The 20060-nt window shown below is 46.8% G+C and overlaps 1 protein-coding gene across 8 annotated transcripts in view; it reads left to right on the top strand.

Annotated features, from left to right (window-relative positions):
• PUM2 (pumilio RNA binding family member 2) overlaps positions 1-20060 on the top strand; it is a 117129-nt gene that overhangs the window by 56376 nt on the left and 40693 nt on the right. For all 8 annotated transcript variants that reach the window (XR_008890988.1, XM_056564268.1, XM_056564267.1 and 5 more), the window contains exons 6-8: positions 8227-8399; positions 8543-8813; positions 17450-17552. Coding sequence is in view for 7 of the 8 variants with exons in the window: in XM_056564268.1 (XP_056420243.1) it covers positions 8227-8399; positions 8543-8813; positions 17450-17552 (547 nt within the window). In the remaining variant the exon portion in view is untranslated. The remainder of the gene's footprint in view (positions 1-8226; positions 8400-8542; positions 8814-17449; positions 17553-20060) is intronic.

Below are 20060 nucleotides of genomic sequence, written 5' to 3'. Positions count from 1 at the left end.
TCCTCGGTTGGGGGGGTGTTCTCCTGGACCGGACGGTCCAGGGCCTATGGTCCCCTCAGGAAGCCAGGCTTCCTATCAATGTCCTAGAGATCCGGGCAATCTTCCTTTGTCTCCGGCACTGTGAGTCTCTTCTTTGGGGTCACCCAGTTCGCATTCAGTCGGACAACGCCACGGCCGTGGCGTATGTAAACCGCCAAGGAGGCACTCGTAGCAGTGCGGCCATGACCGAGGTGTCCAAGATATTGATCTGGGCGGAGCGCATGGTTCCCTCCATATCAGCGATCCACATCCCGGGGGTGGAAAACTGGGAAGCGGACTTTCTAAGTCGTTCCTCTCCCGATCCCGGGGAGTGGTCCCTTCACCCGGAGGTGTTCGAGTCCATTTGCTGTCGTTGAGGGACTACAGACGTGGACCTCTTTTGCGTCCTGCCTAAATCGGCAGGTTCCAACCTTCGTGGCAAAGTCCTGAGATCCTCTGGCTCTTGCCGCGGACGCCCTCGTCATTCCCTGGTCTCGGTTCACTCTCCCGTACCTGTTTCCGCCTCTTCCCCGAGTGCTCAGGAAACTCAAGGCGGAAGGCGTATCGGCCATCCTAGTGGCTCTGGATTGGCCCCGCCGCTCTTGGTACGCTGACGTGGTTTGGCTCGTGGCGGACGTTCCCTTTTGGCTGCCAGATCTTCTTTCTCAGGGTCCTCTCTGCCACCCCAATTCACTGCCGCTGCGTTTGACGGCGTGGCGGTTGAAACCGCGGTATTGAAGGCTCGCGGTTTCTCATCTGGGGTTATTCGCACTATGCTCAGGGCACGTAAACCATCCTCGGCTAGAATCTACCATAGGACTTGGCGGGCTTATTTTCGGTGGTGTGAGGCCCGCTCTCTTTCTCCGGTTTGTTTTTCTCTGCCGAACCTTCTGGCGTTTCTGCAGTCGGGTCTCGAAACACGTTTGGCTCTTAGTTCTCTCAAGGGTCAAGTGTCGACGCTGTTTATTCTTTTTCAGCAGTCTCTAGCTTCCGACTCATCGGTTCGCACTTTCCTTCAGGGGGTAGCTCATGAGATTCCTCCTTACAGGTCTCCTACTCCCCCTTGGGACTTGAATTTGGTCCTGAGTGCCTTGCAATCCGTTCCATTCGAGCCTATCCGTGACATTTCTCTTTGTTTCCTTTCTTGGAAGGTCGCCTTTTTGGTAGCTGTGACCTTGATCCGACGGGTATCGGAATTGGCAGCTCTCTTGTCAACCTCCATTCCTGATTCATCAAGACAAGGCAGTGCTTTGACCGATTCCTTTCTTTCAACCGAAGGGGGTTTCGTTTTGTTCATCTGAACGAGGATATCGTTCTTCCTTCCTTCTGCCCTGCTCATTCTCATCCTAAGGAGCGTTCTCTCCACAATCTGGATGTGGTCCGGGGCTTACGAGTTTACCTTTCGGCCACCTCTTCTTTCCGACGGTCGGAGTCGCTGTTTGTCCTTCCGGAGGGCCGACGCAAGGGTTTGCCGGCTTCTAAGGCCACCATCTCCAGGTGGATCCGGTCCGCCATTTCTGATGCATATCGTTCCAAGGGGAAGGATACTCCCTTCCGGGTTACGGCTCACTCCACTCGCTCTGTGGGGGGCCTCTTGGGCGGTCTTTAACAGGGCTTTGGCCCTACAGGTGTGTAAAGCGGCTACTTGGTCTTCGGTGCACACGTTCACCAAGTTTTACCAAGTGCACACTTCTGCATCCGCCGACGCCTCTTTGGGGCGTAAGGTTTTGCAGGCAGCGGTGGTTCTGCCGTCCACTTGATTCCGGGTTGCATTGTTTTTCCCACCCTGGGGACTGCTTTGGTACGTCCCATGGTTCCTGTGTCCCCCAATGGAGCTGAATGAGAAAAGGAGATTTTTTACACTTACCGTAAAATCTTTTTCTCAGAAGCTCCATTGGGGGACACAGCTCCCACCCAGTGTTTTTAGTTGTGGTCTGAGAGTCGGTTGCCTGTCAGTCTGTTGGTTCATTTGTTTTGACTGGGCTCCCTCCGGACTCTGTATTTTTCGGTTCCTCCTATTGCTTTGGGACTAAAACTGAGTGTCTCTAAGGCAGTAGGTGGGGTATACCGTGCTGGGAGGGGCCGACTTCTTTTTTTTGTATGCCTAGTGGCAGCCTCCTAGTGGCAGCAAGATATACCCACGGTTCCTGTGTCCCCCAATGGAGCTTCTGAGAAAAAGATTTTACGGTAAGTGTAAAAAATCTCCTTTTTTCTGGCCATTTGGTGCAGTTTTGGCACCCTCTTGTGGCCAATCCTGGCATTACATTGTATTTGCTTTAAGTTTAATGCCTACAGCCCCGGGTTCCTGGAGTCACTCCTGCTGGCCTTCCGGTACCTCCCTACTGGGAGTGATTCGCTGTCTGCTCTGGACCAATATCTATGGCAGAGCGTTGGTGGTTCAGGGTAGAATTCTTCTGCAGTTCCGATACTCCACTGCTGGGTGCCGTATATGAAGAACTGACCGATGTGTCTTCAGGTCCCATACCAGTAAGCCAGACAATGGTCTGCATGGTTTCCTCTGCCGTTTGGCGCACGTCTCGGCTGATGTATCTGTTGCTGCAGTTCCGATACCCCACTGATGGGTGCGGTATATGGAGAACTGACCGATGTGCCTTCAGGACCCATACCAGTAAGCCAGACGGTGGTCTGCATGGTTCTCTATGCCGTTTGCCACACGTATCACGGCTCGTATATCTGTTGCTGCAGTTCCGATACCCCACTTTTCACACGTCTCACGGAGAAGGTGTCTGTGGCGGCAGTTACGATACCCCGCTGCTGGGTGCGGTATATGGAGATCTGACCCGATGTGTCTTCACGACCAATACCAGTAAGCCAGACAGTGGTCTGCATGGTTTCCTCTGCCATTTATCACACGTGTCACGGCTGAGGTGTCTGTGGTGGCAGTTCAGATACCCCACTGCTGTGTGCGGTATATGGAGGACTGAACCGAGGTGTCTTAAGGACCCTAAGGCTCGTTACGAAGTCTTCTACGGACCCCTTCCAGTAAGCCAGACAGTAGTCTGCATGGTTTCCTTCATCGCCGGTCACACGATTCTCGGCTGCTGCATCTGCGACTAGAGTTCCGTTTCCTCACTACTTTTGGTGTGTATGGCTGTCTTCCGTGCCAGTAGGCCAGACAGTGGTCTGCATAGTTGACGACACCGCCTGTCATACATTACACGGTGAATGTGTCTACGGCTGGTGTTCCAGTCCCTCTCTACTGAGTAAGGTACTGATGAGATGAATACCGTATATACTCGAGTATAATCAGAGTTTTTCAGCATGATTTTTCGTGCTGAAAACATCCCCCTCGGCTTATACTCGAGTGAACTCCCCCACCCGCAGTGGTCTTCAACCTGCGGACCTCCAGAGGTTTCAAAACTACAACTCCCAGCAAGCCCGGGCAGCCATCGGCTGTCCGGGCTTGCTGGGAGTTGTAGTTTTGAAACCTCCGGAGGTCCGCAGGTTGAAGACCACTGCGGCCTTCGACATCATCCAGCCCCCTCTCACCCCCCTTTAGTTCTGTACAGTACTCACCTCCGCTTGGCGCTTGTCCGGTCCTGCAGGACTGTCCGGTGAGGAGGTGGTCCGGTGGGATAGTGGTTCCGGGCTGCTATCTTCACCGGGGAGGCCTCTTCTAAGCGCTTCGGGCCCGGCCTCAGAATAGTCACGTTGCCTTGACAACGACGCAGAGGTGCGTTCATTGCCAAATTACTTCTGCGTCGTTGTCAAGGCAACGCCTCTATTCCGGGCCGGAAGCGCGGAGAAAAGGCGCCCTCGGTGAAGATAGCAGCCCGGAACCACTATCCCACCGGACCACCTCCTCACCGGACAGCCCTGCAGGACCGGACCAGCGCCGAGCGGAGGTGAGTACTCAGAACTAAAGGGGGTGAGAGGGGGCTGGATGATGTCGAAGGCCGCAGTGGTCTTCAACCTGCGGACCTCCGGAGGTTTCAAAACTACAACTCCCAGCAAGCCCGGACAGCCGATGGCTGCCCGGGCTTGCTGGGAGTTGTAGTTTTGAAACCTCTGGAGGTCCGCAGGTTGAAGACCACTGAGGGCGAATGATGAGAAGAGGATGATGAAGGGGGGGGGGTGGGATGATGACAAGGGGATGATGAAGGGGGGATGTGTGGGATGATAAGGGGATGATGAAGGGGGGATGTGCGGGATGATAAGGGGATGATGAAGGGGGGATGTGTGGGATGATGAAGGGGGGATGTGTGGGATGATAAGGGGATGATGAAGGGGGGATGTGTGGGATGATGACAAGGGGATGATGATGAGGATGTTAATGACTGGTCTGGATGATGACAGGGGGGGATGATGTATTTCCCACCCTAGGCTTATACTCGAGTCAATAACTTTTCCTGGGATTTTGGGTTGAAATTAGGGGTCTCGGCTTATACTCGGGTCGGCTTATACTCGAGTATATACGGTAGTTGTCGTCAGTGTATCCCTGCCATTAAGCCTGACCATGGTCTGCATGGTTCTTACGCCGCCATCATAGATCAGATGGTAGATGTATCTGCGTCTGGGGTTCCGGTCCCTCATTGCTCAGTGAAGTGCCAGTGGCATGCTTGGTTGTCTTCTGTGCATCCATGCTGGCTAGCCAGATAGTGATCTGCAGGGTGGCCTACACCTTCTGTATCTGCAGCAGAAGTTCTGGTACCTCATTGCTGGTGAGGTGCCAATGGGATGCATCGTTGTCTTGGACCCTTACCAGTGAGCCAGTCATTCGTCTGCTTGGTGGTCTACACCGCCTGGCCTACATCTACCACATGTTGTCTCTGCTTCTGCAGTCTTGGTACCTCACTATTGTGAGTGGTGTCCGACGGAGTGTTCCATTATCTGCTCTGGTCCATGCCAGTGAGCCAGCCGGTGGTCTGTATGGTTGCCTGCACCGCCTGTCATACATCGCACGTCTGATGTATCTGAGGCTGGGGTTCTGGTACCTCCTTACTGAGCGAGGTGCCAATACACTAGCTCGTTCTTCCATAGTCCTCTACCTGTCTACCTGGTAGTGGTCTGCAAGGTTTCCTGCGCCACTTGTTATGCATCACATCACCAGCGTATCTGCGTATGGTCTTCCAAACCCTCACTACTGGGTGAGGTTCCCGCTGGGATGACTCTCTGTCCCCTAGAGACTCATACCGGTAAGACAGCCAGTTGTCTGCATTTTTTCTTCTTCCGACGATCTCACGGCAGATGTTTTTTTGTGGCTAGTGTTTCAGTACCCCACTGTGGGGCGTGGTAAACGTGAAACTGACTCAGTGACCCATAGACACTATGCGGGATGTCAGGGATATGTTACTCGGTTCCTCTGCTTCTCTCTATCTCCAGGGGGCGGGTTTTCTTGGCTCCCCGCCCTTCCACCTTTGTCGTAGGTGCGCAGTTCTCTCAGGTCTGGCTGTTCCCCTTCCCTACGGTCTGGGGGGTTCCTTGCTCAGCCAGACTGCTGCTTTGGGTCATCTACCATGCGTTGTCGCCCCGTGGAAGATAGTTCACCGCTGCCATGGTAGTTTTCGTGGGAGTCTCTCCGATTTGCCCCATGTGCCTTATACACTGCACCACGTACTGGTTTCTGGGTGGCCTGCTTGGCAGGTCCCTCTCTGCATGCCCGCTACTCTGTCTACAGGCCGGTATCTCTCCCCACTGTGCATCGTCGTGTGTGGGACCAGTCGTGGCCACGGTCTTTTTTGCCCTATGGCCAGACTGTGTCTGTTTGATGTTCCAATCCACCTGGTCACCTCCCACATTCGGTCGCCACTGCAGCTGTAGTCCGGTGTCTTTCTCCCAGGTGCAGTCCCGCAGAGTGTATGCATGTGGGTTCTTAGGTCCCTTCTTCCTGTAGGTCACACTGTCAGCCATTTTTCCTGCTCCAGATCCATTCTTCCTCTCCTGAGTCTGCGACCGCAGCCCTGGTGCCTAGCACCATTGGGAGTTGGGGTGTGGGTTTGTGTTTTTTTGTCTGTGGATTCCGGGGCCTTTTGCAGCAACAGGAGCGTCTCTTTGTTCTCCTTTCTTAGGTTGCACTCTTGGTCTGCTGTGGGCATAACTCCTTCCTGATGGTCCTGTGGATGTTTTCACAGTGTCTGCAGTCTTGGTCCGCCGCTGTTGTCGGGAGGTCCTCATGTTGGTGTTTCTACTTATGCTAGGACCGCTTTGCAGGTGTAGAGCCACCTTCTTTGCTCAGTAGTGCGCTCAGGGGCTTCTGGTGCTGTTGTATCCGCAGTTCTGGGGAGGTTGAGCACCTCTGTTCTGACATGGGGCCTGCTGGTCTGTTGGTTCAGCCTCTCCCTGTACTCCTGGTGTTCTTTTCCAGGGTTTCTGTCCGGGTGACTCAGGTGCCTCCTCGTCACTATCTGGATTGACCCTCAACAGGTTTGTATTTTTTGCCCAGTTTCGGAGTGCGGGGCTCCGATCCCTCTTGGATCGCACGGTGGCTCCTCCAGGCGGCGACGGTTGGGCTGGAGCCGGGGGGGCTTTGTCCTCTCAGTATATGCTTTTCCCTGCTCCTTCTGTGCCTAGCGCGCTTGCCGCCCCCCTTTTCACTTGGGGTGCGGGGATCAGGGTACTGTCATAGGTCTCTACTCCCAGTTGTCGTCTCGGCCACCCTTGTTTTTCCATCCTGGAGGGACTATTTGGTTTTTTGCTAAGATGCATTCAACAGTGGATTTTACAGTCTAGGCTTGTGTGCTTTCTGTCCGCTATCACAGCCTAGTGCTCTGTATGTCCTTCTTACCTTTTTGCTGGGTCAGTCTTAATGCATTGACCCCAGGTCCCCTGGGGTAATACTTCCTATGCCCGGATCCCGGGAGTCTGGCTGGGCTCTTATCGGTTATCCTCCATTTCCGTTTTGATGGGATGTTTCTTGAGGCTGCTCAGGTCTTCTCGGACCACTCTGTTCTATCACTGTTGGTTCCCTTGATGGACTCTGCCCTGAGATGCTGCAGTGTGCCTTCTTTTCAGGCGGCTCTCCGATTCCTTGAGCCTTGATGATGGTTCAGTTCTTGGACATTTATAGCGGCCGGCCTTCGACTCCTCAGTGATCCATTGGTCGGGGCGGTATTCCTATTTTGCTCTCCTTCCTTTCTTTCTGGAAATTTTTTCGCAGGAGAGTTTTTTCGCAAGCATCTGGTTCCCTTTTTCCTGTGGTTTCTTGTCTCTCTATTGACCCAGGTGCCTTGGGTCCCTTCAGAGGATGGATTTTTCCCTTGGTGTTCTGGTCCTTCTCCTTGGATGGGAGATCTTACGGGACCTCATTGTTCTGGGCCTAGTATGTCTCTGACCTGGGGACTCGTCCATAGACCTTGCGGGCATGCGAGTTCAGTCTTGGACTGTCTCCTTTCTGCTGGTGTTTGTTTTTTCCCCACCCTAGGGGACTGCTTTGGTACCTCCCATCAGTTAGGTGTCCCCCAATGAAGAGCGAACGAGAAAAGGAGATTTTTTTTGTACTCACCGTAAAATCGCTTTCTCGTAGTCTTCATTGGGGGGACACCTCACCCACCCATTTCTTCTTTTTCCGGTTCTTGGGTTTTTCCCGGGATTCCTCTCTAGGGTCCTTCGGATGTATTCCCTCTCGGGCTTCTCCTACTGCTTTGTGACAAAAACTGATTGCCTCACTGCAGGTGGGCGGGTATATCCTGCCAGGGAGGAGCCGACTAGTGGCAAGAGCATATACCCATCAGTTAGGTGTCCCCCAATGAAGACTACGAGAAAGAGAGATTTTACAGGGAGTACAAAAAAATCTCCTTTTCCTTGTCGTGGGCATCTATGCCCCTATTGACGCACCCCATGATTTTATTTGCCTTGGCAGCAGCTGCCTGACACTGGTCACTACAGCTAAATTTTCTATTAACTAAGTAGAAGAATCAATCTGATTGGCTGCTATGGGCAGCTGCTCCACTTTTCCTCTGCACAGGTTTTGATAAATATCCCACATTGTGTTTGCATTGTGAACTTTAAGTTGCTGTGACCGTGATCCTACAGTAATTTCTGTCGTCTGAGATGTATTTCTAAATGAGGCAACTTATATGCATCAATACAAGCTCATCCATTTGGTGCGATGCAGGCACCATGATGTGTGTTGCAGCCAAAGTTGCTGTCCAGCCCTAGCCTTGGGAAATACAAAGACGTATTTACTTTAACATTTTCGGTTATAGTCATTTCTCTTCATTAAGCAGCACAATGTTTCCTTTTCTGCAGGGTGCTAGAGACTGCGATTTAGATGGACCAGAGAAGGCAGAACAGAAAGGCAAAGCTTCTCCATTTGAAGAAGAAAAGAAACGCGACCTGATGTCCGCCGATGGGGATGAAGTCTCTAAATTAAATGGCCGAGGACTTCCCAATGGAATCGATGCAGACTGCAAAGAATTTAAGTAAGATAAAGCTTTTCTCCTTTTTTGTCAATGTCTATAATTCAAGGATCCTTGCTGTAAAGAGTGACCATAATCTGATATTTAATGTTACTTTTGTATTTATTAAAAATACTGATTTGTACTACTATTGTTACAATCTTCAGCCGCACTCCAGGAAGTCGCCAAGCTTCTCCGACAGAAATAGCAGATAGAATTGTCCAGAACCAAAATGTGACAGAGGGGTTAGGTCAGCTCTCCAATCCTATGGTCAACAAGCCCCTCACAGATGAGTTTGCAGGTCCTGAAGGACAGAACCTGGATGGCATAGAACAAGTTGGACTGGATTCACTGCAATTTGACTACCCAGGGAACCCACTACCAATGGACTCTGCAGGAGGGGGTGTCGGGCTGTTTGACTACAACACCCAGCAGCAGGTTAGTTCTCCAGGGCCATTACTATTGGTTGTCTAACTTAGCACAACACTTAAAATGGAATGTGTCATTAGAAAATGACTTATTGTAATATCAAGTTTGCATGTTAACCCCTTAACCCCTTCCCGCTATTGGACGTATGCATTCGTCCAGGCGAATTACACGTTCGCGCAAATGGACGTATGCATACGTCCAAGCGATCTCCTGCTCTGCCACGGGCAGCGCAGGAGATCGCGGGTGGGACTCAGCTGTCAATCACACCGCAGCTGCCGGGGCCGCGATCGCGCCGGTCCCGGCAGCATTAACCCCATAGATGCCGTGATCAGTTCTGATCACGGCATCTACGGTGTTTGCAGGGGGAGCGCTCTCCCCCTGCCCATCAATCGCGGCGCCGCGATAAAATAAGGGGGATCGGGGGTGTCCAAGACACCCTCGATCCCCCTTGAAGGGATAGGAGTGAGGTGGCAGGGTTGCCACCCCTCCTATCCCTGCTATTGATCGGCGGAGCGGCCGACCAATAGCAGACTGGGGGCGGGGGGGTTAAAGTTCGGTTCCCCCCGCTATGCCCACCCATCGGTGTCCGGGCACAGCGGGGGGAACCGTGTAATAGCGGCGGCAGCGGCGGTCTCTTACCCGGCGGCGGCTGTGATTACGGCGGCGGTGGAGGTAAGTATGACGCCGCGTGTCCAGGAGTCTGTTGCCCAGCAACATCTGCAGGGCGACAGTTTAGAGAGTGGTCTCTAAACTGTCGCCCTCCAGATGTTGCAAAACTACAACTCCCACCATGCCTTGACAGCTGTTTGCTGTGTTGGCATGCTGGGAGTTGTAGTTTTGCAAGATTTAGAGGGGTTCAGGCTAGAGATCACTGACAGTGGTCTCTAAACTGTAGCCCTCCAGATATTACAAAACTACAACTCCCAGCATGCCCAGACAGCAGTTTGCTGTCTTAGCATGCTGAGATTTGTAGTTTTGCAACATCTGGAGGGCCACAGTTTAGAGACCACTGTCGGTGATCTCCAGCCTGAACCCCTCTAAATCTTGCAAAAATACAACTCCCAGCATTCAGGAACAGCAAATGGCTGTCTCGGCATGCTGGGAGTTGTACTTGCGTGCCTCCAGCTGTTGCATAACTACATCTCCCAGCATTCCCTTTGGCAATCAGTACATGCTGAGAGTTGTAGTTCTGCAACAGCTGGAGGCACACTGGTTGGGAAATACCGAGTTAGGTAATAGGTTCTATTACCTAACTCAGTATTTTCCAACCAGTGTGCCTCCAGCTGTTGCAAAACTACAACTCCCAGCATGCACGTTCTGTCAGTGCATGCTGGGAGTTGTAGTCGTCCCCCCCCCCCCCCCCCCCCCCCTCCTATGTGAATGTAGAGGTTACATTCACACTGGCGACGGATTACAGGGAGTTCCCTGCTTCAAGTTTGAGCTGCAGCCGCAGCTCAAACTCCTAGCGGGAGACTCAGTGTAATCCGCCGTCAGTGTGAATGTAACCTAAAAACACTACACTAACATAAAATAAAGAGTAAAACACTACATATACACACGTACACTGCCCCCCCCCCCCCCACCCCTTCCCCCCCAATAAAAATGAAAAACGTATCCTACTGCAGTGTTTCCAAAATGGAGCCTCCAGCTGTTGCAAAACAAAAACTCCCAGCATTTCCGGACAGCCATTGACTGTCCAAGCATGCTGGGAGTTTAGCAACAGCTGGAGGCACCCTGTTTGAGAATCACTGGTGTAGAATACCCCTATGTCCACCCCTATGCAAATCCCTAATTTAGGCCTCAAATGCACATGGCGCTCTCTCACTTTGGAGCCCTGTCGTATTTCAAGGCAACAGTTTAGGGCCACATATGGGGTATCGCCGTACTCGGGAGAAATTGCCTAACAAATTTTGGGGGGCTTTTTCTCCTTTTACCCCTTATGAAAAGGTAAAGTTGGGGTCTACACCAGCATGTTAGTGTAAAAAAAAAAAACATTTTTGTACACTAACATACTGGTGTTGCCCCATACTTTAAAATTTCACAAGCGGTAAAAGAAAAAAAGCCTCCAAAATTTGTAACGCAATTTCTCCTGAGGACGGAGATACCCCATATGTGGGCGCAAAGTGTTCTGGGGACGCACAACAAGGCTCAGAAGGGAGAGTGCACCATGTAAATTTGAGGTCTAAATTGGTGATTTGCACAGGGGTGGCTGATTTTACAGCGGTTCTGACATAAGTGCAAAACAATAAATACCCACATGTGACCCCATTTTGGAAACTACACCCCTCACGGAATGTAATAAGGGGTACAGTGAGCATTTACACCTCACAGGTGTCTGACAGATCTTTGAAACAGGGGTCTGTGAAAATGAAAAATAAAATTTTTAATTTGCACAGCCCACTGTTCCAAAGATCCGTCAAATGCCAGTGGGGTGTAAATTCTCCCTGCACCCCTTATTACCTTCCGTGAGGGGTGTAGTTTTAAAAATGGGGTCACATGTGGGGGGGTCCACTGTTCTGGCACCACGGGGGGGCTTTGGAAATGCACATGGCCAAATTCTCTCTCCAAAAGCTCAATGATGCTCCTTCTCTTCTGAGCATTGTAGTTCGCCCCCAGTGCACTTCACATCCACTTATGGGGTATTTCCATACTCAGAAGAGATGGGGTTACAAATTTTGGGGGGTATTTTCTGCTATTATCCCTTGTAAAAATGTAAATATTGGGGGAAAACAAGCATTTTAGTGTAAAAAAAAAATATTTTTTTTTTTACATATACAAAAGTCGTGAAACACCTGTGGGGTATTAAGGTTCACTTTACCCCTTGTTACGTTCCCCAAGGGGTCTAGTTTCCAAAATGGTATGCCATGTGTTTGTTTTTTTTTCTGTCCTGGCACCATAGGTGCTTCCTAAATGCGGCATGCCCCCAGAGCAAAATTTGCTTCCAAAAAGCCAAATGTGACTCCTTCTCTTCTGAGACCTGTAGTGCGCCAGCAGAGCACTTTTCATCCCCATATTGGGTGTTTTCTGAATCGGGAAAAATTGGGCTTCAAATTTTGGGGGGTATTTTCTGCTATTACCTTTTTTAAAAATGTAAAACTTTTGCTAAACCAAGCATTTTTGGTAAAAAAAATATTTTTTATTTACATATGCAAAAGTCGTGAAACACCTGTGGGGTATTAAGGTTCACTTTATCCCTTGTTACGTTCCTCAAGGAGTCTAGTTTCCAAAATGGTATGCCATGTCGTTTTTTTTTTTGCTGTCCTGGCACCATAGGGGCTTCCTAAATGCGACATGCCCCCCCGAGCAAAATTTGCTCTCAAAAAGCCAAATATGACTCCTTCTCTTCTGAGCATTGTAGTTCGCCCGTAATGCACTTCAGGTCAACTTATGGGGTACCTCCATACTCAGAAGAGATGGGGTTACAAATTTTGGGGGGTATTTTCTGCTATTAACCCTTGCAAAAATGTGAAATTTGGGGGGAAACACACATTTTAGTGAAAATTTTTTTTTTTTTTTTTACATATGCAAAAGTCATGAAACACCTGTGGGGTATTAAGGCTCACTTAATTCCTTGTTACGTTCCTCAAGGGGTCTAGTTTCCAAAATGGTATGCCATGGTTTTTTTTTTTTTGCTGTTTTGGCACCATAGGGGCTTCCTAAATGCAACATGCCCCCAAAAAAACATTTCAGAAAAACGTACTCTCCAAAATCCCCTTGTCGCTCCTTCGCTTCTGAGCCCTCTACTGCGCCCGCCGAACAATTTACATAGACATATGAGGTATGTGCTTACTCGAGAGAAATTGGGCTACAAATTCAAGTATACATTTTATCCTTTTACCCCTTGTAAAAATTCAAAAATTGGGTCTACAAGAACATGCAAGTGTAAAAAATGAAGATTTTGAATTTTCTCCTTCACTTTGCTGCTTTTCCTGTGAAACACCTAAAGGGTTAAAACGCTTACTGAATGTCATTTTGAATACTTTGGGGGGTGTAGTTTTTATAATGGGGTCTTTTATGGGGTATTTCTAATATGAAGACCCTTCAAATCCACTTCAAACCTGAACTGGTCCATGAAAAAGAGCGAGTTTGAAAATTTTGTGAAAAATTTTAAAATTGCTGCTGAACTTTGAAGCCCTCTGGTGTCTTCCAAAAGTAAAAACTCATAAATTTTATGATGAAAATATAAAGTAGACATATTGTATATGTGAATCCAAAAAAAATATTTGGAATATCCATTTTCCTTACAAACAGAGAGCTTCAAAGTTAGAAAAATGCAAAATTTTCAATTTTTTCATCAAATTTTGGGATTTTTCACCAAGAAAGGATGCAAGTTACCACAAAAATTTACCACTATGTTAAATTAGAATATGTCACGAAAAAACAATCTCGGAATCAGATTGATAAGTAAAAGCATCCCAGAGTTATTAATGTTTAAAGTGACAGTGGTCAGATGTGCAAAAAAGGGCTGCGTCCTAGAGGTGAAAATGGGCTGTGTCCTTAAGGGGTTAAGGTCTCAGGGTTTTTCCGTTTTTGCACTTTCGTTTTTTCCTCCTTACCTTTTAAAAATCATAACCCTTTCAATTTTCCACCTAAAAATCCATATTAAGGCTTATTTTTTGCGTCGCCAATTCTACTTTGCAGTGACATTAGTCATTTTACCCAAAAATGCACGGCGAAAAGTAAAAAAAAATCAGTGTGCGACAAAATCGAAAAAAAAACGCCATTTTGTAACTTTTGGGGGCTTCCGTTTCTACGCAGTGCATATTTCGGTAAAAATTACACCTTATCATTATTCTGTAGGTCCACACGGTTAAAATGATACCCTACTTATATAGGTTTGATTTTGTCGCACTTCTGGAAAAAATCATAACTACATGCAGGAAAATTTATACGTTTAAAAATGTCATCTTCTGACCCCTATAACTTTTTTATTTTCCACGTACGGGGCGGTATGAGGACTAATTTTTTGCGCCGTGATCTGAAGTTTTTATCGGTATGATTTTTGTTTTGATTGGACTTTTTGATCACTTTTTATTCATTTTTTAATGGTATAAAAAGTGACCAAAATACGCTTTTTTGGACTTTGGAATTTTTTTGCGCGTACGCCATTGACCATGCGGTTTAATTAATGATATATTTTTATAGTTCGGACATTTACGCACGCGGCGATACCACATATGTTTATTTATTTTTTTACACTGTTTTATTTTTTTTTATGGGAAAAGGAGGGTGATTCATACTTATTAGGGTAGGGGTTAAATGACCTTTATTAACACTTTTTTTTTTTAATTTTTTTTGCAGTGTTATAGGTCCCATAGGGACCTATAACACTGCACACACTGATCTTCTACACAGATCACAGGCGTGTATTAACACGCCTGTGATCAGTGTTATCGGCGCTTAACTGCTCCTGCCTGGATCTCAGGCACGGAGCAGTCATTCGCCGATCGGACACCGAGGAGGCAAATAAGGGCTCTCCCGGTGTCCGGTCAGCTGTTCGGGACGCCGCGATTTCACCGCGGCGGTCCCGAACAGCCTGACTGAGCAGCCGGGTCACTTTCACTTTAGAAGCGGCGGTCAGCTTTGACCGGCGCTTCTAAAGGGTTAATACCGCACATCGCCGCGATCGGCGATGTGTGGTATTAGCCGCGGGTCCCGGCCGTTGATGAGCGCCGGGACCGACGCGATATGATGCGGGATCGCGGCGCGATCCCGCTTCATATCGCGGGAGCCGGCGCAGGACGTAAATATACGTCCTGCGTCGTTAAGGGGTTAAACCTACTTAACAATTTTGTGTTTTTTCAAAATTTCTATTTTACTATTTTATATTATAAAATAATCCTGAAATCTTAGTTTTTACCACCTAATAACCACTTAACCTTCTGTTCTGTAGAGAGAACTTTCCAGCAGTCTCCTCACAGACAGGATTGCAATGAAAGGTGACACCTTTAGATAGATAAGATGGGGCCCAGTCATTCACAATAGATGATTTTTCCCCAAATAGATGACTTTTTCCATAGAAGTCAATGAGTCCCCTCTAGTCTTTCACCTCTGGTCCATGTAGCTGCTGTAAAACATTTCTCCTGAGTGCTGTCAACAGAGCAGAAGCTCTGGCAAGATGTCTGCCCCATAATAAAATACAAAATGAAGTAAATAATCAGTAAAAAAAATTATGATACTTGAATGTCCACTAGTGCCACCCCCTCTTCCTGGATAGCTCTTCGATTAAATTTCAATAGATCAGCCACTAGAGAGAAACCCACAGTCAAAGCGGGTAATCGTATATCTGGACACCCAACATGAAGACCAACGGTATTTGTTAGACATAAATGCTTAAAGGAGATATATCACGGTGAAAAACATCCAGAGGATAGGGGATACGTTTTAGATCATGGGGGGGGGGGGGGGGGGGGGGGGTTTGGGGCTGGTCTGACCGCTTGGACCCCCACAATCTCCTGTACGGTGCCCCGGCTCTCCCCAGGAGCGGCGCATTCGGCTATCTCTGGCTCTCACCTAGAGATATGTTGAGGAACAGAGGAGACAGAGGGGATATGATAGAGACTTATACATACATAAAGGGAATAAACACTGTAAAGGAGGAGAGCATATTTATAAGAAGAAAAACTACCACAAGAGGACATAGTATTAAATTAGAGGGGCAAAGGTTTCTGCAGTAATATCAGGAAGTATTACTTTACTGAGAGAGTAGTGGATGCATGGAATAGCCTTCCTGCAGAAGTGGTCGCTGCAAATACAGTGAAGGAGTTTAAACATGCATGGGATAAGCATAAGGCTATCCTTCATATAAGAGAGAGATAGGTATAAGTCTATCCTTCATATAAGATAGAGATAGGTATAAGGCTATCCTTCATATAAGATAGGGATAGGTATAAGACTATCCTTCATATAAGATAGAGATAGGTATAAGGTTATCCTTCATATAAGATAGGTATAAGTATAAGGCTATCCTTCATATAAGATAGATATAGGTATAAGGCTATCCTTCATATAAGATAGGGATAGGTATAAGGCTATCCTTCATATAAGATAGGGATAGGTATAAGGTTATCCTTCATATAAGATAGAGATAGGTATAAGGTTATCCTTCATATAAGATAGGGATAGGTATAAGGTTATCCTTCATATAAGATAGAGATAGGTATAAGGCTATTCTTTATATAAGGTAGAGATATGTATAAGGCTATCCTTCATATAAGATAGAGATAGGAATAAGGCTATCCTTCATATAAGATAGAGATAGGGATAAGGCTATCCTTCATATAAGATAGGGATAGGTATAAGGTTATCCTTCATATAAGATAGGGATAGGTATAAGGTTATCCTTCATATAAGATAGATATAGGTATAAGGCTATCCTATATATAAGATAGAGATAGGAATAAGGCTATCGTTCATATAAGCTAGAGATAGGTATAAGGCTATCCTTCATATAAGATAGAGATAGGTATAAGGCTATCCTTCATATAAGATAGAGATAGGAATAAGGCTATCCTTCATATAAGATAGAGATAGGGATAAGGCTATCCTTCATATAAGATAGGGATAGGTATAAGGTTATCCTTCATATAAGATAGAGATAGGTATAAGGTTATCCTTCATATAAGATAGATATAGGTATAAGGCTATCCTATATATAAGATAGAGATAGGAATAAGGCTATCGTTCATATAAGCTAGAGATAGGTATAAGGCTATCCTTCATATAAGATAGAGATAGGTATAAGGCTATCCTTCATATAAGATAGAGATAGGTATAAGGCTATCCTTCATATAAGATAGAGATAGGTATAAGGCTATCCTATATAAGATAGAGATAGGTATAAGGCTATCCTTCATATAAGATAGGGCCAGGGACTATTCATAGCACTCAGAATATTGGGCAGACTAGATGGGCCAAATGGTTCTTATCTGACGACACATTCTATGTTAACACGTCGGCCGCCGCTTTCTGCAGGGTTAGTGCCGCTCCAGGGAGAACTGGAGCCCCCCGATCTAATACTTATTCCCTATCCTTTGGAGTTTTTCCCCATGATACTTCTCCTTTAAGTGGTTATTCAGGCTTATAAAAACAGGACTGATTTCCTACAAAAACAGCACCAAACCTGTTCTAAGTTATTATGTGGTATTGGAGCTCAGTTCCATCGAAGTAAATCGAGCAAAATTGTAATATATCGCACAACCTGAGGACAGGGGTGATGCTGTTTTGGAAGAAATTAGCTCTGTTTCTATTGGATAATCCAGCTGTATATAAAAACAATAAAAGAGGGATGCTAGCTTTTAAACAAGCTTTTCAACTGCTAGTTGTAGCTTTGAAACAGCTAGAGGTACCCTGGTTGGGAAGGAGTTGTGACCATCATATATTGTCAGCGGTAGATCTGTTATCTGCCTCCGGCTGTATAATGTGTCATTGTAATCCTGCCGGTCATAATGAGATGAGAAATGATCTCTACACAACAGGAAGTTTCAGCCTTTAATGAGAAGATTTGCAGGATTATTTTATGTATCTGATGCAGCTACTGACAAGGAAAAATAAAAGAATAAAATAACATATTTACCTTGTTAAACAATAGACCATTTTCTAATTTAGCATGTTTTAGTAATCTGATCAGTGTTTTTTCTCCATAGCTCTTCCAGAGGTCAAATGCATTAACAGTGCAGCAACTAAATGCAGCTCAGCAACAGCAGCAACAACAGTATGCATTGGCGGCAGCACAACAACAACACCTTGGTATGTGATAGCTTCCCTTTTATAATGGTAGACAGGTTGCTGTTTATATTTTTAGACTAATGCAGTGTTTCCCTACCAGGGTGCCTCCAGCTGTTGCAAAACTACAACTACCAGCATGCCCAGACAGCCTTTGGCTTGCTTTCTGGATATGCTAGAAGTTGTGGTTTTGCAACAGCTAAAGGCACCCTGGTTGGGAAACACTGGACTAATGTATATGTAGGCCAATTTAAGGCATATTAAAGGAGATATATATTATGCAGAAAAAAACATCCCCTATCCAAAGTTTAGGAGATAAGTTTTAGATTGCAGGGGGTCCGACCGCTGGGACCCTCCACGCTGCGGCCGACGCACCCCCTCCTTGGGATCTCTATGGGAGCCAGAGATAGCCAAACTGCTCTCCCATAAAAATACAAGGAGGAGGTGTGTGGGGATCAATACACCCCCCCCCCCCCCATCTAAAGCTTATCCCCTATCCTTTAAGCTTTTTTTGCATGGTATATCCCCTTTAAGCTGTTGCTTAACAATATATGCAGGGCAGCCCTGGGGTCCTCGCAGTAACCTAAAGCTGTGCAATCACAGAGGAAACCCCCTTGGCAATGAAATTACTAAGATTTTATCTTTTGGCTAAATGCAGTAATCTATACTGACACATCATTTAGCGTGGAACAACCTCACCCCACAAATTTTACATATGTATACACTTGTTGTTGCTTGTATACACTTGTAGTCTTGTTTTTGGGTGACAGACAATAGCTGGCTGGTTAGGGGTATTTCAGTGTATCCACAGGATAGATGTCTGACTTGTACACACAATCACCATAATTGGGCCCGGTTTTCCCTGCTGCTTGAAGCCCTGGGGACGGCAAGTGGTCAATGCGTTGTCTATGAGCGCATTGGAGATGAGTGCAGACCCCCCCCCCCCCCCCCCACCCGCTGTGGTTAGACACCAATCCTGTGGATAAAGAATACATTTTTAAAACACTGGAACCAGACGGCCATTGTCAATGACCTAAAAGCAAGGCTTCTTTAGCATTTACAAGTGTATGCATATGTAAAACTGGCAGGGTGGAGCCTGTCTGTGCTAAATGCTGCGTCAGAATAGATCCCTGCATATGGCAAAGAGATAAAATCTTAGTGATTTTATTGCCAAGGGGCTTTCCTCTGTGATTGCATAGCTTGAGGTTACTTTTGAGGACCCCGGGGAACATGTCAAAAGTATTTTTATTTTTTATTTTTTTTTTGACAGGTACACCTTAAAGTCTACCTGACATAAGCAAAATATTTTACATAGAGATATGTCGAAAGTTTTTATCAGTATGGGTGTGACCAAGAACGGTCATCAATAACTGTGTGATGGCACGTTTCACTCCCTGGCTCTCATAGTGTACTCTGTCCTGCACCCCATTGTACGTCTTTGGGGTCCACCGCATTCTTCTCAGCACGGAGACTCCAAAAATTATTATAATTTTTTTTTTTTTATGACAGGAAAAATGTAAACTGTGTTGTTAGATCTCTAAGGCTACCTTCACACTGCCATCAGACTCCACTATTCGTAGCTCCATCGGCAACTTCAAGTAAATGGGGTCTGTCTGGTCCCGTCAGTTTTCGTTGTTCTTCATCCCGTTTCAGGGTCCGTTCAGTGCAAGAAAAAAGTGTCCGGGTGGATTCCAACGGCAGTGTAAAGGCACCCTAACAGGGTCAGGGAAGCCACTTGACTTCGGGGGAAACTTTTCTTCTATAACCAGCATAAACTGGATTCTGCCCTCCAAAAGACCTAAAGAGAGAACTTAATTTTCCCTGACTTGTACCTAAATCAACTGTATGAATACAATAAAAGCTACTACATCTACTATAACATAAGCCAGTGTTTCCCAACCAGGGCGCCTCCAGCTGTTGCAAAACTACAACTCCCAGCATGCCCGGAGTTGTAGTTTTGCAACAGCTGGAGGTGCCCCGGTTGGAAAACACTGACATAAGCATATACAGTGAAGCCTCTCCAAAAGGCCACCTCTTTTAGAAGTACACCCTTTATTTACACTAGATGTCTTGTACCAGATTTTCAGTTCATATACTGTGCATAATAGCCAACTTCTCAAAGAGGTCTCAATATATATATATATATATATATATATATATATATATACACACAGGTTCAGTGAATGTATCTGAAACGTTAAAGGGGTATTCTCCCTTTAGCAAGTTATTCCCTATCCACAAGATACTGATTAACTTGCAGATGGGTTGGGGTCCTACTGCTCATCTCCAAAAGATGCAGTAAAATTTACCCCCAATTGAACGGAGCACACAGCACTTGGCAGTGGCCAAGGGCGCATGGCTGACTCTGTTCATTTGGGGCTACAATTTTACTGCATTCAAGGTGTTCCAGTGTTCGGACCCCCAACAATCTGCAAACTATCCCCTATCCTGTGGAAGCGAGTATCCGTTTTTTTATTTTCTATGTGGACATGCGGCTGACTTTCACTTTCATGGGTTTCATGTCATTATATT

The sequence above is a fragment of the Hyla sarda genome, chromosome 3, assembly GCF_029499605.1.
Source record: "Hyla sarda isolate aHylSar1 chromosome 3, aHylSar1.hap1, whole genome shotgun sequence".
NCBI lineage: Eukaryota > Metazoa > Chordata > Amphibia > Anura > Hylidae > Hyla > Hyla sarda.
Note: the sequence above shows the minus strand (reverse complement) of the source record. Positions and strands in the feature narration are given on the sequence as shown.